The sequence below is a fragment of the Thrips palmi genome, unplaced genomic scaffold, assembly GCF_012932325.1.
Source record: "Thrips palmi isolate BJ-2018 unplaced genomic scaffold, TpBJ-2018v1 HiC_scaffold_17, whole genome shotgun sequence".
NCBI lineage: Eukaryota > Metazoa > Arthropoda > Insecta > Thysanoptera > Thripidae > Thrips > Thrips palmi.
Genome location: NW_023144626.1, coordinates 4,295,226 through 4,316,800, shown reverse-complemented (window position 1 = coordinate 4,316,800; position 21,575 = coordinate 4,295,226). Strand labels below are relative to the sequence as shown.

The window sequence follows — 21,575 nt, the reverse complement described above, 5'->3', positions numbered from 1 at the left end:
ATTCCCAGGCCCGCACCCGCACCCGCCGGGCGCTGCGCTCCTATTGGTCGAGCCAATACCCGCAACCGCACCCGCGCCCGCCAACCGCTCGGAGACCCGCTAGTGTGATTAAGGCTTTAGGCGCGCTATGCCGCCGCTGCCGCGCCGTCGCCGCGCAGCTGCTATATGTGTTCCACACTCGGAAAAACGTGTGTGCAGCGGTTGTACACTGTAGTATATACACTTGACGCGCAGTAGGTGTAGGTGCGAGGGAGGCAGAGCGACGACTGCCGAATCGGCGCGTGGGAGGAACCACTTTGATTGAAACGGCACCGCACCTTTTGGCTCGGTCTCCTCGCCCTCTTCGGCATGTGCGACTTGCCCTGCCCTGCCCTCGCCTTTGCAGTGTAGGGGCAGGCCGGCGTGCAGCCTTTGGGCGCTACTCCCCGGAGAGCGGCAGGCGGGGCAGGGCGGGGCGGCCCACCTCGATCACACAATGGCCATCCTACCGTTTGGGCCGCAGTGGGCGGCGGGCGCGTGCCCGCCGCTTGTGTGTGTGCGTGTGTGCGTGCGGTGTGTGTGTGTGCGTGTGTGCGTGCGTGTTGCGCCGCCGCGGCCGTTGGCGCAGGACTGCTGCCAGCTCGGCCTTGCCGCCTTGCCGCCTGCCCCTTGATAGGTGCGCGTCGTCGTCGGTTGCTCTAGTCCGGCTCGGCTTGCTTCGCCTGCTTCTGCGGACCGATCCCGAGAGTCGCTCTGTCTCTCTCGCACTCGTGGGGGCGTCCCCTATGGGCGCGAGAGAGACAGCGACCCTCGGCTCCTTGGCTCGTGCCGTGAATGGGATCTTCACAGGTAGCGGAGCCTAAGCCTAAAGGTGGAGCCTGCTGAGCCGCACCCCATTCAGCGGAGGACGGCCGGCGAGAAAGAAAAAGACGGAAAAGTGTCTCGAGTCTCCCTCGAGCGCCTCGAGCGCCGGGGGAGCAAACGAGCAAACGTGGAGCGGCGCACAGTGGGCCAGAAGACTCTACACGCGTTTTGAGCTCCAGAGTCGCCAAGGGGAACTCGAACCGAACGTGTGACCCCACCAATGGATTCCTTGCTCGAAGAGCAATCCATTGGTGGGGTCACACCTTGGGTCACACGTTCAGTTCGAGTGCTAATTAGCGACTCTGGAGCTCAAAACGCGTTCTATCGGCGTGGGATGGCCTTTTGACGCCTGCTTCTTTCACTCGGGTCGGCGTTCGTCCGGCCGATCTGTATCCACTGGCCTCGCATCGCCGCGCCGCGCCGCGCCGCTCAGCGGATTGCGGAAACTGCTGTGTTGTGCCGCGCCTCGGCCGCGCCCCGCTCCCCGCGCCCCGCCTTGCCTTCAGTGGAGGGGAGGGGAGGGGAGGGGAGGGGATGACGTACCTGGGACCTCGGCCGCCGCGGCCAGGGGATCGGCGATTGCGGACGTACGTAATGGAGGGAGGATGGTGCCCAGGTAATTAAGGTTAAATCGCTGCCTACCTTCCCGGCGGCGCAGCTGCTGCAGTGTAGCAGACTTTCCGCGCTGTCTCTCTCGCACCTCGTAAATGGGAGTCGAACCGAACGTTGTGACCCCACCAATGGATTCCTCTTACGGAGAGCAATCCATTGGTGGGGTCACACGTTCGGTTTGAGCGCAATTTAGCGACTCTGGAGCTCGAAACGCGTCTCGAGTTTAAGGTGCCTTCCCACTGTGGCTGTGCTGGGGTTTGCTCGCCCTCAGTGGCCTCGTCGCCGCGTCGCCGCGTCGCCGTCGTCGTGTTGCCCGAACACTGGCATTAGCGATCAATATGTGGCGCGTCAGCGCGTCAGCGCGACAGAGGAAGTGAGGAAGTGATTGAACAAAACGCCGCCAGCGCCAATGTGGTGGTGGAGGCACCCCGGCCCCGGCCAAGCCGCCACGAGCAGCACTCTGTTTTCGTCGCTCCGTCTCTCTCGCACCCATGCGGGACGCCCCGTGAGTGCGAGGGAGACGGAGCGACGAATCAGTCCGGGACGATGCCATTTAGCCGCCGCGGATTGCCGTGCTAATGATTATATCACAGTCGAGTTGAATTCGTGGCCCTCGCCTCGCGCGCTGATTGGTCGATGGGGCACCAGCGGCGAGGCCCCCTCCCCCCTCTCCCAACCGCCAAAATACGTATACAAGGCGACCCGCAAAGGGCTGTGACGTCACCCTGTCTCTGTCGCACTCGTGGGTCGCGTTCCGTAGGGGCGCGAGAGAGACAGAGCGACGAAAGCACCCTTCGGACAGTGTGTGCGCGCGCTTCCGACTCCGACGGCGAAGCGGAACACTACATTCGGATTGGCTGAGCGATGAGGCGTCTTTGCGCATTTGCAGCGGCTTGTTTGTCGAGTCGAGGAGGGCAGGGCAGGGCAGGGCAGGGCTTGCCGTTGCACAATGCCTGTCGGGCCGGGCCGCGCCGGGGCAACGACAACACCCCCGTCGTTGTGGCTGTGCTGGGCCAAGGCGCCAAGGCCTTGGCCGCCCCCAGAGGCTGCCCGAGGCGTCCGGGGAAGTCGTCCTCCAGGCCGAGGGCGCCGAAGGCCTCGCTTGCGCCGAGGGCGTGCCGAACGGCCGAAGTGGCGCGTCGGCGTCAAAGCGTGTACCAGTCGCGCTGTGACGGCGCCGCCTAACTTTGCCCCGCACGGACGCTTTTTCCTGTTCGGAGTTGGCTGTAATAGAAAAGTATACGCGTGGACCATCGCACACACACACACACACACACACACGCTTCACTCACACACACACTCACTCACAGTGGCGCGCGCACGCTCCCACTCACTCTTCTCGGGCCAAACAGTGGCACTAGTCGTGATGGTCCACCTCTGCGTAGAAGGGTGCTCTGCGCTCTTCGGCGCGACCTTTCCGGCCTCGGTTTGTTGGGACCCCTGCGGGAGATGCCCGCCGCGTGCCCCGCCGTGCCCCGCCGAGCCCCGCCCGGCCTCACCGTCGTTGAATCGATTTTGGCAGTTGATGGAAAGGTGTGCTTCCAAGCAAGCGGCCGTCCTCTCTCTCTCTCTCTCTCTCTCTCTCTCTCTCTCTCTCTCTCTCTCTCTCTCTCTCTCTCTCTCTCTCTCTCCTCTCTCTCTCTCTCTCTCTCCCCCTCTCCCCCCCTCCCCCCCCTCTCTCTTTTACTCCTGTGTCTATAGTCCATTCTCGGCGAGGCGCGTTTTCCTGTTGTTCCGCACACCATCAAAGTGGGGCAGCGCAGAAAGCCGCCGCTGCAAAATTTCCGAGCTAACCAACTGAGCGGCGCTATTGCTCTGGCTTGTTCGTCGTGTTTTGCTTGTCTCGCTGAGCTACCCGGTATGCCGCTGCCGCTTTTCCTGTTTCCACGGGGAAAAGCGGAAAGCGGCTTTCTGTTTGAAAAGGTTCACTTTTTGCTCCCCCGATGGCTGCGAGGTTCCTCTCCGTGACCAGCGCTTTTATGTGGCCTCATTCCCCACCCCGCCGTACTGTATTAAACTAGATTTTGGTTTTCTGTTTCATCCTTGACAGCAGGGAAAACTGACAACTCACAGCTTTATTTCTTTCAGTCTGGTCACCGTATTTTGATGTTGTTCCTCTCCTCTGCGTTCTTTTTGAAAATGATGTGAGAGAGGTAGACTGGGAGCCACGGCGTCTGCCCGGCCCGCCGGACAGATGCAATATGCACGCCGAGCGACCGCTCGGCCGACCAATGGCGGCGCAGTCCTGGAGAGATAAGCCTTCGCCGATAAGCGCGATTGGGTCGTCTGGCGTGTGTCCCCTCGTCCCGCCCCTGTCACTACCCTGTCACCGCCGCGTCCCCTCCCTGCCCGCCGTGGCGCCTGCCTCGGCCAGCATCAGGCGTCCTTCCAGGAACTCCATGCCGCAACGCGCGCGACGCTGTGCCGCAATAAGCCAGCGGTATGGATGGGCGGACACGGGTACGGCGTGCGTGGCGCGTCATGAATGTTCAGAGCAGAGTACACTGTCAGAAGAGAAGTTTGATCGAATCGACTGTATAAAAAAAGTCGATTTCCTTCCTTTTTTGAGACCCCTCCCTGCAGTCGACACAACTGCATGCACTGATATTTCAGCTAGCGGTAGCCGAGCGTCGCTGTGTGTTCCTCCGTGCAGTCCGTGCGAACTTCAATCATAGGGCAGCTTGTGTAGGCCGTGTAGGCCCATAGTGCAGTGCAGCCCTCCCGAAACGTCCGCCATGGGATTTGGGGATTTCCCGCGGAGCCACCTGGGACACGGGCTGGGCCCCCCTGGGCCCCACTGGGCCGCGGATGGCACTGCACTGGGAGCGCTGCGCGGCCCGTGCGGTCCGGCTTGCAGCAATTGGCCGTGACTCGGTGCCTACACTGCCAAACCAAAGTCGGCCCAGCGGCGCGCGACCAACAGGAACGACGGGGCACGACGGCGGCATATAGAGTCATTCCTAAAACGTGACCGATGTTTCGGAAGGTTTGCGAGGTTGTCTGCCCGCCGGCGTGCCGCGTGACGCACGGGCCGCCGCGCTGGTGACGCTTTTGGCCGCCGGCCTGTCTGTCCCCCGACGGCGCGAGGACGTAGGACGCGGCGAGGACGCGACCGCGACGCGCTCGGCGTCGTCTGTTTCCCGAGCAAAGTCGCCTGCAGGCGGCCCGGCGCGTCAACACGCCGTCACTGCGCCGCCCTGCGCCCTGCTGCCTCTTACCGACCCACCACACTGTATTGTCCACGCGGGACGGGACGGGACGGATTCATCGGACCGACGGGCCGACAGTGTAGACCACACCGACGCCGCTGACGACGCTGACGACGCCGATCCCGGCGACTGTAAATGCCAACAGCCCGCCGACCACTTTTCCGCCCCGCTCTCTGCCCCGCCGCTCCCGCCCCCTTCCGCCGCGCCGCTCCGCCGCCCCCTCCTCCTTTCCTGTGCGAGGTTGCGGCGTCGGCCGCTAGAGCGCGCCACCGCCTTGGTCCTGGCCGCCGAAGTGAAGCCTGCTTGCACTGCGTTTAGCGTGGCGGGCCGCGGCGAGGCGGCCGAGGCCTCGCTTGGGGCAAACGTAGCGCTGGCTGGCGCTGCGGGCTCGTTCGGAGGACGCCGTCGACGCCCGGGGCGTTCCGGGCCTTCGGGGCCTCCTTCGCCGACGTGGGATGTTTGAATCGGGGAGCGTTTTCCCGCCCGACTGGCCGTCGCCGCGCGGCAAGCCGAGCGAAGCGCGAAGCGCGCGAGGGGGGCTTATCAGCAGATAAGCCTCGGAGCAAGCTATCTGGGCGCACACTATCGACGTGTGTGTGTGTGTGTCGCCCCCCCTCCCCCGCACGCTCGTCGCGTCGGCCTGTCGCCCGGACGGCCGTCGTCGCTCCCAGCTTGCCTTGCCACATCGCTTTCGCTGCCGAAGGAGAGAGGCCGTTCATTAGACCCTCTTACATCGCATGCCTCTTGCCTCTGCCGCCCCGCGTCGCGCCTGCCTGCCCGCCTGCCCGCCCGGCTGGCCCAGCTCAATGGGACGGCTGCTTGCCGCCGCACTCGCCCCGTGACAGGTTCGCACTTTTCGCCGACAGCCGCGACCACTCGTGTGTGTGAGTGTGCGTGTTGGTTTCGACGACGCGCCGCCCGGAACGGTGCTTTGCGGCTTTAACCTGTTTCGCACATTCGGCCGAGTAGGGAGGAGCAGCACGCGGCAGGCACACGCGCAGTCTTCTTTCGCACGGTGTACAGCACGTCCCTCACTCCTTCGCCGCGCCGCACCTTTTTGATTTTTCTGCCCTGGTGCGAATGTTTTGGCGAGCCTCGCTGTGGCGTCCACGATTGACCTTTGTGCTCCCGAAAACACGATCGTATCCAACGCGTACCAAGCGCCTTAGTCATGGCGGTTGGTGACGATTCCTCTGAGTGTCGTACCGGATGTGCAGTCTGTGAGTGTCGGTTGGCTTGTGTTTGTGACACTTGACCGTGCGCGTCAGTCTGTCTGTCCGTCCGTTTGAACACGTGGCGAGTGCTTCCGGACTTCCAATGCACCGTCGGCGTGGAGGCCAGGCGGCGTGCCTGCGCGCCGTGTGCGCCTGTGGCGGCACAGTGTAGGCAACTAGACAGGCCGTTGGCACGCGTGCGCACCGGGTTGCCTACCCATTGGTTGTCAGGCGCTCGGCCAGCGAGCCGCGTGCGGGGCGGGGGCAGCGTTCCCTGTCTCTGTCGCCGTGTCTGGCTGGCTGACAGGGGCCGTGGTGTCCTTTCGGTCACGTTCGCAATGCCTCTTGGAGACGCTTTCCGAGTTTGTTTGTGGTTGTTTTTGGTTTTGACCCAGCTTGTTGTTGTTGCAGGCGTCGCCGGCTTCGCGGGCATCATCCAGCCTGCGGGCCCCGTCATCTCCTCGGCGCCGCTGCTGGCGTCGCTCGCGCCCCCTAAGTCGGCTCCCCCCGGCCGCCTCGGCGCCACCCCGCCGCCCGCGCCTCTGCTGACGGACGCGGAGGCCGACGCCGCCGCGGCCCACGCGGCGGGCAGCAGCGCGCCGACGGCAGCGCCCTTGACGACGGCGACCTCGGGGACGTCGGGGACGTCGGGGACCTCGGTCGGCAGCGCGCCGCCGTACCGCTACCCGTACGCGGCGCACGCCGCCCACGCTCCGGCTTACTACTCGCCGTACCCGCAGCAGTACTACCCGCCGCCGTACCAGGACCCCTGCTACCCCAACTACTACCACCGGGCGCTCCACTACCGCCGCCACTACACCTACCTGCACCCGTCGTCCGGGCACGGAGGCCCAGGCCCAGGCCCGGCCCCGGGGCCCGACCCCTACGCCGCGGCGGGCTCCACCTTGGCCGTGGCGCCGCCCGTGGGTGCCCCCCTGGGGGCCGTGCACCAGATGCAGATGGTGGTGTCCAGCGGCCCGCCGCCCGGCGCCCCGCCCGCGCACGCCGCCCCGCCGGAGTACCCCGTGGAGCCCTACGTGCACTACCCTGCGTACCCCGCCTCAGGTCAGCATCAATTCTCGGAGTTCTCGGACCGCGTGCACCTCTTGGTCGTGGCTGCGCGCGGCGCCCTGGCCTCGCACCACCATCACTACCACCACTACCACCACTATCACGACCATGGCCACCCCTACCATGGTGCGCACCATGGCTACCATGGCGTGCCCCCGCCCTACCCCTACCCCGCTTCCTCCCCGCACAAGGGCGGCGCGTAGCTGCGCCTGCCCGGCCTGCCCCCTCTGTCGCGTCTTCCACTGTCGCTGTGTGTTTCTATACTTTGATGTCGTGGGAAGGAAAGGCTTTCTCTGACTCGTCGGAAGGACGTGGATGCTGAGCGTGGCCTTGGCCTCTTTTCCGTGACCTCGTCACGACGGCCACGCTCGCCACGATCGCCAAAAGGGCGAAGAGACTGTGTGTTGGCCCTTCCGACCGCCTTGATCGCCTTTGTAGAACCTAGCACTTCTTCTATCCACTTCTTCATGCTAGAAACACTTTAACACTGATTATCTTTTTTATTTTTTGCCGTTTTTCTTTCCTCGTGGGACACACGATCCCTAATGCGTCTTTTCTTTTTTTCGTGTTTGTTACAGAGACAGCGACGTATAGGTGCCCCTGCCCAATGCAATCGTGTCCAAAAAACGTCCATACTGGTCCCCTTACTGGTGACGGTAAGGGGCCCAAAATGCAACCTCTGCCCCCAGTGGCCCTCGCGCTGCCCCACGAGCCCCCGGGACTCAACCCCGGGGCGCTCGGCCCGCCGTCGCCCGCCAGGGGCTCGGCGGGAATGCCGCCCCCGCCATCCCCCGCGGCGGGGGCCACGCACCGCTATCACGCCTGGGACAACATGGAGAGCGCCAAGAGCGTGGTGAAGCAGGACCCCGGCACGCCGCCAGACGGTACCCCGGGCGGCACGCCCCCCGCGCGAACACCCCCGACCCCCACCGGGGGCACCCCCGCGGGGCCCACCGGGCTGCTGGCCATCAGCAAGCACGACTCGCCCCCCACCCCCGGCCTCGGACCCCCACCCCCGGTAACCGGGGCGCCGCGACGAAAGCGGGACCGGCCCGTCAAGGGCCAGGGTGTGCACACCAAGGAGGACGCCGTCAAGCTGGAGGACTTGAAGGACGTCAAGAAGGCGGCGCACGACGCCGTCGCGACCACCGAGGAGGCGACGCAAACGTCCCCGCCGCCCGACGCGGTCAAGGCAGCCAAGGCCGTCGGCGTGCACGTGACCAACGGTCCGCTGAGCCCCACGGAGAAGCAGGGCGCGCCCGAGGACTCGGCGCCGCCCAACAAGAAGAAGAAGACGAGCAAGGCGAAGAAGGTCGACGCCGAGGTGCAGGGCGTCGAGGCTGACGGCGCGGCCAAGACCAAGGCCGCGGCAAGCAAGTCCAGCAAAAAGGCGACCGCCAGCGGCCCCGCCAACGGCCCCGCCAACGGCCCCGCCAACGGCCCCGCCAACGGCCCCGCCAATGGCCCAGCCAACGGCCCAGCCAACGGCCCAGCCACCGAGAACAGCAAGAAGGCCAGCAAGCAGAAGAAGCGCTCTCAGTCGCGAGCGGCGTCCGTTGACAGCAACAAGTCCTCGGGCAGCGCCAAGCGCGCCAAGTCCCGGGACAAGTCCCAGGACAAAGCCGAAACCGAGAGCAACAACAACACCAAGTCGACGTCTCGCGACAGCAGCAAGTCCCGCAGCCGCAGCACGTCGCGGTCCCGGCTGGCGGAGGAGGAGGCGGCGGCCGCGGCCGTGGTGGCGGCGGCGGAGCTACCCGAGGGCGTCCCGATCAACCAGTGCCGGCGGCTCATCGCCGCGCAGAAGAAGCTCATCTCCAAGTGCCTCGCCAAGAAGGAGCGAGAGCAGGCGCGACTCGCCAAGCAGGAGGCGACCCGGGCGGCGCGCTTGGCGGCGCTCGTGCGCGCCGCGGAGGCCAAGAAGACCCCCAACCCCGACGGGGACGGCGAGCACGACGGCGAGGACGCCGCGGAGGGCGTGGCCACAGCGGCCGCCGCCGTGCGTCTGGCGATCCCCGCCGTCTCCAGCGCACCCACCACGACGTCCACCACAACACCAGCCCCCGCGACCACGGCCAGCCACCGCCACAACCACCACGGCCACCACGGCCACCACCAGGACGACCCCCCCGTGGAGCGGAGCCGCGTGGAGGCGCTGGCGGCGCAGGCCGGGCTGCACGTGCCCGCCTGCCTCACCATCTCGCAGTCAGAGCTGCGACTCCTGGAGTCCTGCGCCGAGGTCAAGGCGCCCAAGTATTCCAACGGCTGGCAGTGGCGGGGGACGCCCTTCCTGCACAGAGTCTTCCTCAATGTAAGTTGTGGCCGAGGTCTCCGTGTCTTGTTTGCTACCTTCTCGTGTTTGAAAAGGGGGGGGGGCTGTCTTTGAAAGCCGGATGAACATAGGAAAAGTGTCGGTGGACTGTGAGCTGATTGTTTGCTTGTGTTTGCAGTGCGACGACCCACCCGTGTTACGGAAGTGCTTCCCGGGCATGCAGCACATGGAGGGCGACAACATCGTGCTGGGCGACACCATCCTGCTCAAGTCGGGTACCAGGAAGATCGACTTGCCGTTCGTGGCACGAGTCATTCATCTTTGGGAGAACCCAGAGGATGGTAAGTGTCTGTTTCATGACCAGGAATGCATTCAGGAATTTATCCTAAATAAGGAGGGGTGAAGCCCTTTTACTAGACCATGTATCTCACAGTTTCTTTTCTGAATTTCAGGTGAAATGATGCTGTCTTTGGTGTGGTTTTATCGGCCCGAACACACCGAGCAGGGGCGCAGACCTTGTGATCTGGATGATGAAATCTTTTCATCCCGTCACAAAGATATCAATAGTGTGGCATGTATCGAAGATAAATGCTACGTTTTAACTTTTAATGAATACTGCAGGTAATTATTATCCTTTTTATCACTTGAATGCCATTCTTTCTCAACTGGAAGGGTCTCATTGTTTTTTATCTTTACCTTTAGATATCGCAAAACAATTCGTCGCCTAGAAGAAGGCCTGTCCCCTCCTTCGTTGGTTGTGCCCGCACCTGAAGGAAAATATCCTCGTCATCATCGGTTACCTCCTGGGCATGTTGCACCTGATATGGTGTTCTTCTGTCGTAAAATATATGACTTCCGACAACGGCGGTTACAAAAGAATGTGTTTTAATAATTTAAGGCATGTTCAATTTGGCACTGAGGCTTTTGCAAGAAGTGGCTTCCTTTCTAATTTGTTGAAAAATGAATATTATTATTTGGTGAACTAATGTTTGTGTACCTGAATGAATTTCTTGTATTGACAATGTCAAAATATTGCTATGTGTGTTGTACAGGCTAGGATAATTTGACTAACAACTCCGTTATCAATTTGCCGCTACTTGCAAAACCCTCTAAATGTTTGTTATTTCTTTTTTGTTTTGTGATCATATTTGTTTTCTAGAAAGAAGACCACTTAGTTTGTTACATAATGTTACTACTGAGTTATGGTCTGGTGTGATAGACTCAATCTGTTGTGTTTACCAGTTCTATATATATCTGTTAGTGTTTCTCATGATGGTGGACTGAAGCAAATGGTGCTCTGTAATGGATCCCCTGTCTTGTGTGATTGTTCTGTTTTCTTTTGTTTTGTTTTCTCTTTCTACTATGGAGAGCCAAAAATTCCTTCAGGACTGTGAATTTTCTCCTATTTCCTATTGTTAAGCACATTGCATATGTGAAAATCAAGTTAGTATAGTTTTTTAATTCTTTAAAAAGAAAAATATTTATGCAAAGATACTTTTTTAATTTGTCTGTAGGTTGTAATTGATTGAGATATTCCAAACATTTTCTCTAAGAATCAGTCTGACGTGAGGTGTATTTGAGTGTCTTAGATGATACGCATTTAAGTTGTTTGGGATGTGTGTACCAAGCAGCATTTCAGGCAACATGGGGTGCCTTTGAAATAAGGTAGATGTTCTATTGACTACCTTCATCATACAATTGTGTTTTTTTGTTGAGTGAGAAAAAAATGCTTCTCACCTGGTGTACATACACACTCAAGTCGTGAATGATACTCCAAGTCAGAGCAATTGTTTCTTGTCTTGAAATTTTTTTCTGTGTCTAGGCATTGTTATTTGCCTTCCTTATTTAGTCATATTTATTTTAGTCTTAATGCCAACATGTTTCCCCTCAGTATGTAAGTCTTCAAGTACATACAACTTTCTCAGTGTAACCTGTTTTACATGAAGGTATTTATTTCTACTACAAAATGATCATTGCTGCCTCAGTTGCTGTTCAGCATTCTGTTTGCTGTGTTAAAATCTACTTTAAAAGTGTCAATCAATTTGATTCAAAATCATGTGACTTTTATGGGCCGATGTGACATATCTTAGTGTGCATTGTCAGTATCTCAATTAGTGTTCAACAGTCTCAAGTGGAGAAAACTTCTTGAAATAAGATATCAACATTCCAATTGTGTAAGCTGTTTTACTAGTTTCTGGACAAGTTTGTGAGTGTCGCTTCTTACTCACATGTATTCATGTGAGGCTCAGAGACCAAAGATATAAAGTATAATGGTAACTTCTTGAAGTTGTGTTTGTTTTTTCCTATTAAGTGATGAATTCGTTCTTGAAATGGGTAAATGTCTGTGAGACACTTCCTGCTTGTGTAAAATTTCCCTTGTTTGTGAAATACTTAGATATTTAATGTTTCCTCTCTGTGCTACCCTGTAGTTAAGTCATAAAGTGTGAATGGAGTGTGATGATTGAGTTTGGCAGCAATACAGCTGGTGACTGTAATGGTGGTTCTGAAACAAAAGAATTTCCAATATTTTCACAAGATGGTCTTGTATGTGTGATACTTATACCATCTTTGGACTGGTTATATTTTAATACCATGGAACAGTTACATACAAAATTGTAATTTTAACATATCTTTCTGTGTAAGATTCAACCTCTTTTCCTTTGCTTTGTTTTTGTCTTTTTTCTTTTCCTTTAGTTTGTTTCTTTACTCTGGGACCTTGAGCTTTAAAGTAAAGGCTGACTATGGTGCAGCAAGTTAACAATTTCTACTAGGAAAAGATTAGCCTCAGAGGTACTAATTTCATAGATTCAATCTCCAAAAGACCAAGCCGGAAGCATTGAGATAAATTGTCTTTATTTTCATGTTGTGTACGCTCTTACCATTTGGAGGCAAACCAGAATAATACACAAATAAAAACTAACTGTTGAGATGATGACCATTTTGTTGAAGGATCCTGTCTATTTTAAAAACGGTTAGTTGATGTAATCAGATAATAAGGTCATGTGTTCTTGCTTTTTTCCCTATCGATTTTGATTCATATTTATGTGTGGGTTAAGCTTCACCCTAGAATTTATTTCCTGTATCTTCAATAAATGTCTTGTAGTTATTTTCTCTTTGCTTTAAATGTGTTAGGAAACAAATCAATTACAAAGTCATTTTTTGAAGAACTTTTTGTTTTCTGTTCATGAATTCCAGTTTGCAAGGAATGCGAACTTTTCAAATTGTAATATATTGCCTGTATATTTCATATATACATATACATAGATTCATGTTTATTTATATGTGTATATGGTCATGTAGGAATTATACTTTGTATGCCACTATGGATGTCATTTTGTTAGGTCGATAGGAAATAAGGAAAACTACAGAAAGTGGATAAATTTTTATATATCGTGAACCTTGGGAGGAAATTAATGTTTCTCTCCACATTTTTTTTGCTTCCTTGTTATATTTGCTGAAAAAAGGCTTTTGCCAGGCAAGCAAGAAGAGTAAACCTGCTAACTGTTGCATTTAGTACCCTGTGAAATTTGTTGCTAGCATATTGACTGTAATGTGTGTTTCTTTCCTTTTTTTTTTATAATGGTTGTCTGGTATACTTGACTCAGTTTTTATTTTTTTTGTGTGTCAGTTTTCTTAATATTGATTACTACCCAATGTTTTGGTAGAACTTACATTACAGTTGCAGCAGTAAGTTGCCCAGTTCCCTCTACTAACTTCTATACAAAAATTGTTTTATTTTGAATTCTGGTTTTCATGGTCAAGAATTTCCGCTTTATATTTTCCCCTTCCTCTTCGGGAGTATCTTGTTTGTTGATTGCTGTATGTTGGAGAGTTGTACCTAAAGTCCATTCCAATGGCTATTGTTTGTTCTCTCAGAACTCCTGTTACGGTTGTTTTTAAGATCGCATTCTTGACTTGCAACTACCATTCTGGATATCATTGTTTTCTGTTATTTTTTTTTGTATGCATACTTGTAAACATAAGCAACAAAGGTAAAATCTCAGTTGCATAACAAAACCAAAGTCTTGTTTGTTACTGTTACTCATGATGGATGAGCATATTTTTGCTGAACCAATTTATACTCAGTTTTGCAAATTGTTCACTCTGGAAATTTCCACTGTTCCACTAATACTCAGCAGTTCTACCAGGCAATAAGTAAACCTCATTTTGCGTAGCTTTGCAACAGCATAGTTGGCAATACTAAATCATACCAAACTGATTTGGGACCAAATTATTCAATGTTCAAAATGCTGTGAGCTACGGATCGGAAATTTTGTTGAATTTTAGAATTATTTCATTTATATTGAAGAAAAAGCTTTGTGGAAGTTACATAAGCATGAGTCAAGTAAGCCAGAAGAGAGTATATTAGTCTGGAAGAGGTTGTTTGTCTATTAAATTAAAATAACTGAGTGATAGTGGAAAAATGTAGTTAGCGCTTTTTAAACAGCAATGTCCATAGGTGCCTTTGCATGCTGAAATTGAATTGTTTATTTACATCTGTCTGACGAATGTATATTTCAGTGATATATTATTTGTTGTGTGTACGTAGTATACAAAGAATATCCGTAATGATATGTTTTCCTCATTATAAAAAAATAATGAAAGTATTAAAAGTGAAGCATTTTGTAAAACCTGTTGTAGTTTTTACCCCTTTTCCTCACCTGATTGTCCTTCAAATACTTCCTAATGTGGGGGCACAGTGGCAGACGACCTCAACACGTCAGTATATACCCCGACGACGAGGGACCTCAGGCTAGCGGCAATACTCCGCGCTCAGCAAGCGCCCCCCCCCCCCTCCCTCCCCGCGACGTGTCAAAGCGGTGGTCTACCTTCCGGGCGCTGTGCCACAGAGGGAATGAAGCAATAAGAACAACAATCCTTAAACAGTCTCTTTCCAGCAGAAAACTGGAACCACAAAAGCGATGATATTCTTGAAAGTGATGAGGGTGGATAGAGAGACGCTTCCGGGAAAAAGGCACAAAGAGGCGATGGGAGCCCAGCGGATTTTGCCTAAACGACGAGATCTCAAACTTCTTAGAAGTGTTGCGAAGGTGGAGATGGAGGCCGACAGGGCGGTGGGTACACATAGGCACCGACGGGGACCGGCGTCGCGAACAAATACACAAGGCGGGCGGAAAGCAGCAGCGCGGCCCGCGGCGTGGTCTGCTAGCTCAGTACAGCGCGTCGCGGCACGTCCACACCCGAGGCAAACAGCAGCAGGCACCCGAGCCGCGCGCAGCTGGCTGCTGTGCGTTGTAAGGAAGGAAGCATTGACCTGGCCGGCCGGCCCGGGGTGGCGCAGGCCTAGGCCCCCGCGAGCAGAGCGAGCAGAGTCGCCGCTCAGACCGGCACCGAGCCGCTCCCCGAGCACGGCGAGCACGCGGACGCGCACCACGCCGGCAGCACGCCGATGAGGGCCGAGCCCGCGGCATGCGCGACCACCGGGAGAGCCAGGGCGACGCGGCGCGCAGGACGGCGGTGCTGCTGAGCGTCGTCGTCGTCGCGGTGCTGCTCGCGGCCGGGCCGTCATCGGCATCCCCCAGGCCACACGCCGCCGCCACCGCCACCGACGACGAGCAGTACGTGTACGAGGACGGCGACGAGTACTCCAGCAGTGGCGAGGACGACGACGACGCCGAGGACAAGGACGCCGACGAAGCGCTGCTGAGGCGGGGGCGGCACTTGGACGAGGCCGACAAGTTCGTGGTCACCTTCGAGTCGCCGGTAAGTGGCACTTGCATTGTAAACCAGGCCGTGGTGGCTGGGGGGGGGGGGCGCCACACTCCACCTGTTGGCGTTTTAGTTGTAGGCGTAAGTCGGAGCCCCAGGACCTAATCGCCTCTTCTCCGTACTCCGTGCCCTTGTTTCCGAGGGAACTCGACAGTACCCCCTCCTCCCGCTCGGCCCGCTCGCCGAGGCGGTACTTCCCTTGCGGGCCCGGACCATCTAGAGGCTGCCAGAGGCACTGCGACGCACCGAGCCGAACCAAATCCGACGGAATTTATTCGTCGCACTAAACAGTATCGCGTTTGACGCTGCGAAGCCTGAGAAGCCCGGCTCTTTTTTACGACTCCTTGCTCTGTCTGTCTGTCCGTCCGTCCGTTTGTCGGCGGCGAGGCCCGCGGCGTGCCTTCTGGGCCCTGGCGCCCGTATTGCAAATTCTGCGCCCTCCCAATTTCCTGCCCCCGCGGTGACGTCACTGTGACGTCACGCAGGCCACCAAGGCGGTGCGACGCGCCACCCTTTGACGGCCAGGCCAGGCCGCTCGGCCGGGCGGCCTTCCGGCGGAACCGCGATCAAAGCGCGAGCGGAGCGCTTGCGCCGCCAAATGTTTGGCGCTTGCCGCGCTCGCCTCGCGGTTTGCAGCAGAAGCAAGAATGCAGGTGCTCCCCTTCGCCGCCATGCCGGCCGAGATGCTGGCCGCCGCGCTGGCCGAGGCGCCGCCGTGTAATCCCGCGGCTCCCCGCGCAGATTGCGCGCCAGGCAGGAATGTGCGAGTGCGAGCGAGAGGGGCGACGCCGCTGGACGGAGACGCCGCGAGTGCGAGAGAGACAACAGGCGGCGCTGCTATCTTATCTCGCCACTCCGACTCCTTGGCAAAGCAGCCACCGCCCGGACCATGCCGTGCCTTGCCATGCCACGGCCCCGCGGCGGGTCCAGCCTCGGCTTTGCCGTGTGCTCGCCGTGCTTGCCTCAGGTAACGCCGGCACTGCCGCCACTGCCGCGCAGTCGAGCACACAGCTCTGTCCTCTCGCACCCCCCGCGGGACCGCGGGCCTCTGCCTCGAGCTGGAGTCCAGGCTGATTCCGAGAACCGCTTTCGTCGCTGTCTCTCTCGCTGGGAACGCCCCAGGAGTGCGAGAGAGACAGAGCGCTGAGAGCATCAGCCTCTTGACAGGCAGGCAACCCATTCCCCCGAAAGACCACACTACTTCCCGCGCCCTTGGTCTCGGCCTCTCGGCTCGGTCTTAAATAAAAGTTAACGAGGGTCAGAAAGAGGCCCAACATAGGGCATGCTCGAACGGCCGCTTGGCGCGCTCGGCGCGCTCGGCGCCCACACTGTAAGCGTAAGCAGCGTAAGCACTGGCGCGCAGATGGCCGCCGCGCCGCATTCCTCGGCCGCCACAGCGCGGAGGAGTTCCCTGCCGCGTCCAGCATCCCAATCCATCCATCGGCGGCCGCAATAACACATTACTACTCGGATGGGCTGTGTCGCCATTTGCGCAATCAATTTAGATTCCCGCAATAAAAGCTGGTCCCCTCCCTCCCGCGGGACGTTCGGGCGTCACTGCCTGGATTGACTGACTGACCGACTACTGTCGACGTGTCGTTACTCGTTACTCTGGCGCCGGGCCGTGCCGAGCCGAGCCGCGTCCGACCCAGCACATTAGCTCGCCTCTCTAAATTGGCAGAGCGATTCGGGCGTGACAAGTCTCGCGGCTATGCCTTCACCCCGCCCCGCCCCGCCCCGCCCCGCCCCGCCCCCCCCGCCCGCCCCGCCGCGCCCCGATGCCTGGCCGATGCGTTGGCGGCGGGTTGCGCGGCGCGGCGGGTTGGCAGCATCGCACACCAACACCCCTATTTATACGCACCCGGCTCCCGACCCGGCCCGGCCTGGCCCGGCCCCCTGACAATGGCTTCGCTCGGCAAGTCTCGGGCTGTATCGGCAGCTTTGCGGCGTCACTGTTTGTGTGTGTGTGAGTGTATGTGTGTGGAAACGGGGGGGGGGGGGGGGTAGACTGGCACCCAACTGAACTTCGTTTGAACTGTTCAGCAGAAACGCTTTGGTCTACCTCCTGGTCGTTTGTGGCGTGCGTGTGTGTGTGTGTGTATGTGTGCGCGCGCGCGCGTGTGCGAGAAGTAAGTCCTGCATGTGTGTGTGCGTGTGTTTGCGTGAATGTGTTCGCGCGCGCGCACAACTCACAACACATCACACTCCGTCGCCTCGGGGGGCAAAACATTACGGCTGCTGTGTCACCCGCCAGCCGCCACGCCACCACACCACCGCGTGGCCGGCGAGGGCCGACAAGCATGCGCGGCGTGACGCGGACACGGCGACACGACGCGCGCGTGTCTGCGTGTCTCCGTGTCCGCGTGACAGCCGCGACAGCCGCGTCGACGCCGTGATGGCACGTCCGAGTGAATCACCGGGAAGGGACTGGAAGGCATCCGGCGCACAGTGGGCCAGAAGACCGGTGGAGGCGGTCCAAACCCCGGACGCGCTTTGAGCTCCAGAGTCGCTAAATGGGACTCGAACCAAACGAGTGACCCCACCAATGGATTGCTCTCCGAACGAGGAATCCATTGGTGGGGTCACACGTTCGGGTCGAGTCCTGTTTAGCGACTCTGGAGCCCAAAACGCGTCTAGAATTTTGGCCGCTTCCACCGGCCTTCTGGCTCGGCTCGGGCGGAGCGCCTGGCGCGTAGGCAACCACGACGACAGGCCCGACTGGCGGGCCTGCCTACCCTCGCTTCTGCGGGCGCTCGGCCGGCGCCATGTGAGTCCTATCTGCCGCTCGCCACTGCCAGCATGCGCACTCGGCCGCGCCCGGTTCTAAATAAATACAACGCCGAGGGACGTACTCGCATGTAATAATGGTCTGCAAGAGTGAATTATGCAGGCAGAACCAGGCCCCCGCCCCACCGGCCTCTCCGCCCCCCCTGCCCCTGCCCGGAAGCATTGGGGGCAATTTCCAAAAAGCGGCACGCCCGGCACGTCTCGCAGCGTCCCCTCTGTTGGCCCGGGTCGGCCGGGGCCGAGGCCGGGGTGCCCGGCGACGCGGCTAAGCGTATTGCTCACTTACTTCTCTGTAATAATATTCGCAGAGCGAGGGGGGGGGGGAGGTGCTAAGCTGTGTGCACCTCATGAGGCCCCCGCAGTAAAGCCGCGCGGAGGCGCAGTGGGCTGATTCCGAGGGGGAGGTCTCTCTCTCGCTCTCATGGCGCGTCCATGTAGGAGAGAGAGAGAGAGAGACCGACGAGACCTGGAGGCACGGCGCAGGCACGGCGCAGGCTGCATTAGGCCGGAAGACACACCATCCCCGCGGGAAAGTTATGAGCCAAAAGAGAACGAAATGAGTCGCGCAAGAAAGGAAAAATAACGACCGGGGGACAGTTTACTCCGGGGAGGGGGGGGGGGTCGAGGTCAACACTGGGGGCAGGCAGGTGTGGGGCCAGGCAGCAGATTTAAGTGCGGAAAGCGCCCCGTTTGTACGACCCTGGAGACGCAATTACCACCGAAGCGACGAACATCAACGAGGAAAACGGATGAGGAGATTGAGCAGCGAGATCGCACATACGGCTCCCACTTCGGCTCCCACGCACTGAGCGAAGGCTGCTTTGCCGCGGACCCAGCTCCAGGAAGAGGAAGGGCTGCATGTGTGTGTGTGTGTGTGTGGCCGCGGCTAGCGGTAGCGGAGGCGGTGCTGTCCTTAGAGCGGCTCGGGCTTGGGCTCGGGGGTGTTTGTAGGTCGCGGTGGCGGAGGCGACAGCCGAAGCGAAGGCTGATACATCAAGATAAATCACTCGCCCCCTCCTCCCCCTTCCCCCTCCCCCTCCCCCGCGTCACCAATGGTTCGACGCCGATCCACCCGAGGATCCACCTGGCTGTAAATTTCCGGGTTGCGCTGCGTCGCTGCTGCGTGGCCCGCGCGTTGCGGCGACCCGCGGAGGGAACTGGAGGGGACTGGGGGGAAGTGGAGGACTGAGGGCGCACCTGTGGAAGTGCCGGCCGAAGCAATTATGCAGGGCAATGGCGGGGCAGGGCCGTCATGCCCCCCGCAATGACGAATTTATTTGTTGCGCGCACGCATCAAGCAAGCGGGGCAGTTGGCCACTGGGCTCCTCCGCCACACTGACCTACTCCGCACGCCGACCTTGTGGACGGCCTTGACGATGACCCCCACCGCACGGCGCACTCCTGCTGCATCTCGGCGCGGCAGGTCTGGAGTCTGGCCGCTGCAGTCGTCCTCGGGACATCAAATAATAAATTCAGGAAGGAAGCTCTCAACGAATATATATGCGCGCAATAAATTCAGTGGACAAAGAGTCATATGTTCGCGGCGCTCAGAAACGCGCGCCGGGCGCGGGGCCGGAAAAAAAAGTGGCTGTCTGAGTTACTGCAAAGTCTGCAGGGGCCGCGCGGACTCGCAAAGCGGAGCCTGGCAGAGCCTGGCAGAGCCTGGGGGCGAAGCCCAGCAGCACGGCCGGCATGGCATGGCCTGCACGGCCACAGCGCCACGCCGCGCGGGGTTGCACTTTCTAAAGACAAAAAAAGTGATTGTGTGAGTTGTTGGACGGGATTTATGGCAGTGGGAATGTGAGGAAGGGGTAGTGTGTGTGGCTGTGTGTGTGTGTGGGGGGGGGGGACTCTGGGCGTGGACACACCGGGCCGCCTTAGTGTAACGAGTCGAGACTGGCCGTCGAAACTTCCTATAGTGGCCACTGCCGGAGACAACTTTCCATTCGCCCCGGTCAAACACAGTAAAGTGTGCGTGCTCTCATTGGGTTACGGCCCTTGCCTCGCTACGCAAGGAAAATAAAAATAAAATTATTTCTTCTGCGGCGTGTGTGTGTGCGCGCTGTTGCATTATTCAGAGGTACCAATAACACTTTTTTTTTTCGCGACTTACTTGTTTTGTGCGGAATCCGCTGGCCCCACCGGCAATGGAAAGGATTGGGAATGAATGCACGTCAGTGCCTCTTGAACGTGTGTGGGAGAGAGAGTGGGTGAATGAGTGTGTGTGAGTGTGTGCCGACTGAGCGCATTAGCCCTGCTGCAGGCCCGAGGCCCTCCAGTCTGCAGGCGCCACGGCGACTCGATACGTCCGGACTCACTGCAAGCACAGTGTGGGGAATGAACCCCAACCCGGCGGCCCTGTGTGGCCACAGGACCGCCCTCAGCACCCCGGCCGTCCATCCGCCCCCCCCCCTTTCCCCACCGCTGAATCGGACTGAAGGGATATTCACCGTGTCTCCCTCCCCTTCTTTACTGCCGGCCGACCCCTCGCCGATACTCGCGCTGCGTTCTCGCCGTCCTCGCGTGCCTCTGTGTTGTGGGTGCGCCTTGGGTGCGCCGCCCCCGCCGCTCCAGCAGTGTGCTTCCGAACGGAGCTCTGTCGCTGTCCCCCTCGCGCTCCCAGGGCGTTGCTTTGCAGTGCGAGAGAGACAGCGCGACGGCCCGGTTCGGAATCAGCCCGCAGCACTCCGAGGTCGGCAGCCTCCCTGCCCGCCGGGTGGGGCGCCTGCCGCCTCGCGTGTGCGAATACTACTAACGCCGTCTCGGCTGCTCGCTTCCAGGACAAGCACGCTCTGGAGCAGGCCAGCTGCCCGCCGCCGCCGCCCAGGAGGGCGCCGCAGTGCTGGGCCCCGCGCTGCGCCTCGGACGGCGAGTGCGGCTCGGCCCCGGGGCAGCCCCGCCGCCGCTGCTGCCTTAACGGCTGCGTCAGCACCTGTCTGCGGACGGCCGACCCGCCACTCGGTAGGTACAGCCAGACAAGAGTCCAGGGTGTTGAACGTCTTCTTCTCCATCGGTGTAGTTTCAACGGCACGGTGGAGGGCCAGTGGAGGAGGCCAAAACGCGTTTTGACCTCCAGAGTCGGTAAATGGGACTCGAATCAAACGCGTGACCCCACCAATGGATTGCTCTCCGAACGAGGAATCCATTGGTGGGGTCACACGCTCGATTCGAGCCCCGTTTAGCGATTCTGGAGCTCAAAACGCGTCTAGAGTTTTGGCCGCCTCCACCGGTACTCTGGCCCACTGTATTAGCGCTGAGGTGGCTTTGTTCGCAGTGGTGGACTGGGAGGAGGAGACTCCAGACGCGCTGCACCCCGTCGTCGCCAACGGCCCCGTGCCGGTCCCCGCGGTCGTGGCCGCGCCCCGCCGCCCAGTCCCCGCGCAGGCCGCGGCCCTGGCCGCCCCCGAGGTGGTGGCGCTAATGGGGGGCTGCACTCTACACGCCGCCGAGCTGCGACGCCTCCAGGACTTCGGGGCCTTCGGGGCCTCCAGGGCCTCCGGGGCGATGGGCGCGGCCGGCGAGGGGCACCCACGCCCGGAGATGGTACGACTTGCCAACAACAGCACTCCGACGACGCGGAGACTGCGTCGTCCGCATTAATTCCTCTTAACGCAAAGCAACCCTTACCCTGCTCACCCCGCGCCGCCCCGCGCGTGTCTCCGTCTTCTTCCTGCTGCTTTCGTCGCGGATTCTCTGTCTCTGTCACACGCGTGCGGCGGTGCGGCGCCCTGCGAGGCTGCGAGAGAGACAGAGACTGTCGCGCTCGCGGCCTAATTGGGGTGTGGCGCTCCAGGACACTCTGGTTACAAACACGCACGCACGCACGCACGCACGCAC

The 21,575-nt window shown here is 58.8% G+C and overlaps 1 protein-coding gene across 1 annotated transcript in view; it reads left to right on the top strand.

Moving 5' to 3' along the window:
- LOC117643956 (mucin-5AC-like) overlaps positions 1 to 13,852 on the top strand; it is a 32,396-nt gene extending 18,544 nt beyond the window's left edge. The window contains exons 2-7 of the mRNA XM_034383143.1: positions 6,290 to 6,374; positions 6,522 to 6,943; positions 7,528 to 9,260; positions 9,400 to 9,562; positions 9,674 to 9,842; positions 9,924 to 13,852. Of these exons, the coding sequence (XP_034239034.1) occupies positions 6,290 to 6,374; positions 6,522 to 6,943; positions 7,528 to 9,260; positions 9,400 to 9,562; positions 9,674 to 9,842; positions 9,924 to 10,110 (2,759 nt within the window). The 3' untranslated portion in view covers positions 10,111 to 13,852. The remainder of the gene's footprint in view (positions 1 to 6,289; positions 6,375 to 6,521; positions 6,944 to 7,527; positions 9,261 to 9,399; positions 9,563 to 9,673; positions 9,843 to 9,923) is intronic.
- Positions 13,853 to 21,575: the final 7,723 nt, after the last annotated feature.